This window comes from Dreissena polymorpha, chromosome 3 (genome assembly GCF_020536995.1).
Source record: "Dreissena polymorpha isolate Duluth1 chromosome 3, UMN_Dpol_1.0, whole genome shotgun sequence".
Taxonomy (NCBI): Eukaryota; Metazoa; Mollusca; class Bivalvia; order Myida; family Dreissenidae; genus Dreissena; species Dreissena polymorpha.
Window position 1 is genome coordinate 105,785,058 of NC_068357.1, and position 6,208 is coordinate 105,791,265.

The 6,208-nt window shown below is 35.0% G+C and overlaps 1 protein-coding gene across 2 annotated transcripts in view; it reads right to left on the bottom strand.

Annotated features, from left to right (window-relative positions):
• LOC127870841 (RAC serine/threonine-protein kinase-like) overlaps nucleotides 1-6,208 on the bottom strand; it is a 46,229-nt gene that overhangs the window by 39,421 nt on the left and 600 nt on the right. For both annotated transcript variants that reach the window (XM_052413375.1, XM_052413376.1), the window contains exons 2-4: nucleotides 6,010-6,080; nucleotides 3,807-3,929; nucleotides 1,462-1,679 (exon numbers count right to left, since the gene is read on the bottom strand). In XM_052413375.1, the coding sequence (XP_052269335.1) occupies nucleotides 1,462-1,679; nucleotides 3,807-3,929; nucleotides 6,010-6,064 (396 nt within the window). In that variant the 5' untranslated portion in view covers nucleotides 6,065-6,080. The remainder of the gene's footprint in view (nucleotides 1-1,461; nucleotides 1,680-3,806; nucleotides 3,930-6,009; nucleotides 6,081-6,208) is intronic.

A 6,208-nucleotide genomic window follows, 5' to 3' on the forward strand; every position in this document is an offset into this window, starting at 1 on the left:
GTGTTAACAAGGTTTAACTATAGCTATATAAGGAAAAATGCCACGCCCCCTTGGTGGCCATGTTTTTCCACCAACCGGAACCATTTTCGAACTCATCCAAGATATCATTGGGACAAATCATCTGACCAAGTTTCATGATGATCGGACAATAAATGTGGCCTCAAGAGTGTTAACAAGGTTTTACAAAAGCATGATATATAGCCATATTAGGAAAAATGCCCCGCCCCCTGGTGGCCATGTTTTTTACGTAACTGAAACCATTTTCAAACTCATCCAAGATATCATTAGGACAAATCTTCTGACCAAGTTTCATTAAGATTAGAAAATAAATGTGGCCTCTAGAGTGTTAACAAGGTTTTACTATAGCCATATAAGGAAAAATGCCCTGTCCCCTGGCGGCCATGTTTTTCAACGAACTGGCATCATTTTTTAACTTGTCCAAGATATTATTGGGATGAATCTTCTGACCAAGTTTCATGAAGATCGGACAATAAATGTGGCCTCTAGAGTGTTAATAAGATTTTACTATAGCCATATATAGCCATATAAGGAAAAATGCCACGCCCCTTGGAAGCCATGTTTTTCAAGCAAACTTGACCATTTTCGAACTCATCCAAGACATCATTGAGACCAATCTTCTGATTAAATTTCATGAAGATTGAACAATAAATGTGGCCTCTAGAGTGTTCACAAGGTTTTACTATAGCCATATTAGGAAAAATGCCCCTCCCCTTGGCAGCCATGTTTTTCAAGCAAACATAACCATTTTCGAACTCATCAAAGATATCATACAGACCAATTTTCTGACCAAATTTCATGAAGATGGACAATAAATGTGGCCTCTAGAGTGTTAACAAGGTTTTACTATAGCCATATAAGGAAAACTGCCCCGCCCCCTGGCAGCCATGTTTTTACACCGATCTGGACCATTTTCGAACTCGTCCGAGAAATCAAAGAAACCATTGTTTTGACTAAGTATCATGATGATTTGGCAAAAATTGTGACTTCTAGAGTGTTCACAAGGTTTCTCTATAGCCATATAAGGAATACTGCCCCGCCCCCTGGCGGCCATGTTTTTCAACGGACCAGAACCATTTTTGAACTCAACCAACATACATGTATCAATACTATCATTAAGACAAACATTTTGACAAAGTTACATGAAAATTGGGCATCAAATGTGACTTCTACAGTGTTCACAAGATTGTGTTTATTTTTACCTAGTGACCTAGTTTTTGACCCAGCATGACCCAGTTTCGAACTCAGTTGAGGTATCAATAGGACAAATGTTCTGACCAAGTTTCATGAAGATCAGACAATAAATGTGGCCTCTAGAGTGTTCACAAGGCAAAATGTTGACAACGGACGACGGACAAAAGGCGATCACAAAAGCTCACCATGAGCACGTTGTGCTCAGGTGATAGGTGATCTAATAAAAAAAGCAGCTTATTTTGTAATTACCACTTTCTTCTTTGACTTTTCTAGGCTGCCAGTTGCCCCTGTGCCATCCTCCTCCACCACCTTTAGGTTCTCAGACACGGAGCGTATCGCCTGGATCCATTCTTCACGCTCCGCAGCAGACTCCACACAGAACATGCGCTCCACGATCGTTGTCCATTGAAGACCGCGGATGACAAACGTGTTTGACCTTGGCTTTTCTTGTTTCATTAATTGGCATTCTTAAAATAAACCAAAAAACAACATAAGTCAGTGGGGGTTTTTCGTTCAAAATCAGGTCCGGTATTCAGCCCCATTCCCAATGGGAAAAAGTATATATTTTTCCCAAATGGGACCTAAAAATTCCCAATTGAAAGTTTCAAAAAAAATAAAAATGTATATCAACATTTTGTTCATCTTCCATACAGCTATATAAGTTCAACCTTAGTAAATTTATAGAGGACATTTGTTCATGTCAGTGTAAGATTGTTATTTCACGATTGATTTTATATGAACATTTTGTTCATCTCACATCCAGCTATACATTTTCAACCTTAGTTAATATAAAGAGGATATTTGTTCATGTTTGTGTAAGACTGTTTTTTCACGAGTGATCATAGAAAATATATTTTCACAAGTGGCGCAGCCATGAGTCAAATATTATTTTTCTATGATCACGAGTGATATAACAAATGATCTTACACTGACATGAACACATTTTCTGTTTCTTTTATGCCTTTTTTCAAGAAAATAATTAACAGCTGTTTCTATTTCGCTGAAGTTACCCTTTCTCCTGTGGCTCGCCAAAATACATTTCAATACACAAAATGACATTATTATACAAGGGAAATTCTCCGGTTAAACTCTTTTACAATGTAAATTAACTGTGAAAAAAGCTTAAAACAAAAAGAAAATTTGTTGGATTCTATGGAATATCGTTTTAATTCACTCTTGATCATAAAAAATATATATAAATCTTGCTGTAAATCTTGATATGATAATTGAAAAATAGAAAAAAAGTTCCGAAAATTTGTAATTTTCACCGGTGAAAATAACAATTTGTTTATTTGCACTGCTGTTATTTCACCGCAGAAATGTCATATTAATTTTATCATTAGGTATAGAAGAAAATACTAAATACATTTTTTTTCTCAAATTTGATGTATTTAGTAGCAAACAATCAACAACACTAATTTCCCAATTTTAGTCAAAACTCCACACATTTTCCCAATCCAAAAGGACCCCCCCATTCCTAAAATGGTTAAAAAAAACACTGTAAGAATTTATCATTTTTAATATGTATGCATTTATCTTTTAAATTGTATCACAACAGGATAAATGTTTTCATCAACAAATCAGCAAGGTAATATTTTGAACAGAAATACTTGCATCATTTCATCAGTATTACACAAGTCTTTAAATATCTTAATCATAGCAACAAAGATGTTTAAATACTGTGTATTAATATAATTTCAGGGTCATGCAGTCTTGTGGATTTTTTTTAACCTGGCATATTTGCTGAAGCTTTAATTCATCTATTTTTCATATAAGATACAAGATTTTGGATGTACAACATGTAAATGTTCCTAAACATTTGATTTGGTATTCAAGCTCAGTCTAAAACTAGATGCCTGTCAGGAACATGTTGAGCCTTTTGTCAATAATGCCTTTAATTATTAGCCAAGCTGTTCAATACTAATGTTTGACGTTCGACATTTAGTGTGACCTTGACCTTTGCACAAGGGTCACAGAACTTGTGCGTGACACGCCTACTCCAAATGGTCAAAATTTGTATTTAATTATTTTTTACATTGAACAATCAATTATGAAGTTACAGTTCAGACAAACTGTTATATGCTAAAATTGGTCATTTGATCTTTAAGTGTGACATTCAGGTTTGCACTAGAAGAAAGCTCGAACAAGCAACAAGTCATCTGCATATTGCGAACATTTTAAAATGTCATGATGGATGATGAAGCCTCTAAATGGACATTGACCTTAGAGTGAGTAAGATGCACAGAGAATTATGTGGTGAATTATTTGTAAATTGCATGATAAATGAAGAAATATAGTCAGGAAAAACTTTGTCTTTAACCTTTAAGCATAACATAGATGTTTTAGGTAGAATAAAAATTGTTATATGTGACATGCTATCTTCATTTTGTGTACATAGTCATACTCATTTATTATTAGGTAAGGAGACAGGTGTAACACATGATATGTCCAATAACAATGGTGAGACTGTGTGATAAGTTAGTTAAAAATTGAACAATGAAAAACAAAGTTGCAGGACCCACAAGTTCGGATGCACACAACCTTGCTGTTTTGACAAAAAGTATACTCCATGGCAGCATACGTAAGATACTGACCTCGCACAGTGAAGTCGTTCAATGGGTCCGAGGGCCCATGGTCAGGTTTGGCACGGAATCCGAGGAATGAGCCGTCTCTCCTAAGGATGAAGTATCGCTTCCTCCAGTTTTTTATGTGTTCACCTGCCAAAGAAATTGCAGATTCAAATCTTCTGTGAAACCATTTAAACGTTGACACAAAATTTGTATTTCTACTGAAATTTCATCCCAAATCATTATTTCTACTCTCAAGACGTACTTGCACACATTTGAAACTCTAAATATTGTTGACAAGTTCAAGTAATACTGGCATTAAAATTGAAACCTGAAAAGGACATAATCAAAGAATGAAAGATTAATACCTTATTATATTTTCAAAAAATAAGATTTTAAAATGGTATATGGGTTTTTCAGTCAGGGATTTTTTGTAGAGGAAGCTCGGTTTAACAGTAGTTGTAACATAAGGTTAACAAGAGCAGTGTTTGTAAAACACAACGCCCCCTACTGCGCCACTTTGAAGACATATATTTGACCTTGACCTTTCACCACTCAAAATGTGCAGCTCCATGAGATACACATGCATGCCAAATATCAAGAAGCTATCTTCAATATTGAAAAAGTTATGGCCAAGGTAATGTTTTGGGACATGTGGACACACACACACACTTGACAGATAGGCCAAAAACAATATATACCCGATCATTGATTCGATCCGGAGGCATAAAAACCAGGGCACACATTTTGTCTGGATTTATTTTGGACTATTATTTTACTGTCTATCCTTTGTAATGATGCATTTTATAATAAATAATGCATTGAGAGTGCTGTTGTATTATAAACAAACGAGTCATGCTCTGTGAAAGAGGGTTTAATGCATGAGCGTAAAGCGTCAACCCAAATTAGCCTGTGCAGTCTGCACAGGCTAATCAGGGATGACACTTTTCGCTTAAACTAGATTTTTGCTTAGAAGGGATGATTGTAAACAAAAAAATATCATAAAAGCGGAAAGTGTTGTCCCTGATTAGCATGTACAGGCTCATCAGTCATCTGGGACGACACTTTACACACAGTAGGGCTGTAACGATACATTCGAATATTCAAATTACTGGAATACGGCTGTGGACGAATCGTATTCGTTATTCGCCACCTCCAGAATATTTGACGAATACAAACAACGTGGTTTTGAGTTTGAAAGTTTAATCATCTTATCTTACCTTACAAATGAAGGTTCATACGATAAACCCCTATATTTAAATGTTCTTCTCCTTATTCCGGCGTTTTTCATCATGTTTACCCCACCCACTTTGTTACACAGTGAGATTATCAACAAAAATGGCGGGCACCGGTTGAATATTTAGGACATTGAATTGAAAAATCTTTCGATGGTTGTTTAATGTTTATTTAGGTAAATACGAGTGATTTGATGCTTAAACATACACACAAAGGATAAGCAGTGATTGTGCAACTTATCAACAAACATTGAGCCTAGCAAAGGGAATGCTATTGATATCGTTGACGTCTGCCAAATACATGTCGTTTGTCTGGCGCTACTTTGGTTTCCCAAAAAAAGACTAGTCATGTTTTCAAAGCTGTGTTCAAAGTTAACGCAGTTCTAGTCAGTGTTTTGTTATTTCAAAGTGTAATATTTCATATTTTCAGTATGCAATCATACTCAATAAATCAAATGGACAAATACTCATAGTATCATACTATATAATGTCATGTCAAGTTGTCAGTATTACTTTTGTTCATTGAAATTCATATTCGCGAATAAATATTCGTATTCGTGATACGTATCGTATTCGTCACCTAGTGTATTCGTTACAGCCCTAACACACAGTATGCATTAAACTCCCTTTTCACAGAGCAAGCTTAAATAAAGAAATCAATTGGAAGGTGGATTTAGCAATCTGCAAGCAAATTGTTATTTTTATACTGTCTAACATTTTGATACCTTACAAAACATCATTCTTAAAATTTATGCATTATAAAATGTATACAATTCCTATAATTAAGAACTGGTGTTGATAAGTCTAAATCCTATGAATACAGCTATACTTTTATAATAGTGACAATTATGTTTAAATAGATTGATGTATATCCAATATGATTGAGAAAAAAAAGGCAAAACTTCAACGTGTTAAAATTAAGTGGTGACAACTTTTTCTTAGCCACCAGGATCCTTTCTTACACATTTCTATAACAATATTTCATGCAATAGTACCTCTTTTCCACAGATAGCCTTCTTTCACCACCTCATGAGCCTCCGAGGGATTCATGTTGACCCTCTAGATACTTTTAAACATACAAAAATACTCAAATCCAGAGAAGAAATATTTTATTGAATAACTGATTTTGTGATATTGTGACTACAATAGTAATAAATTAAGCATTTCTTATTTCAAGAAGCGGGGCTCGCCAAG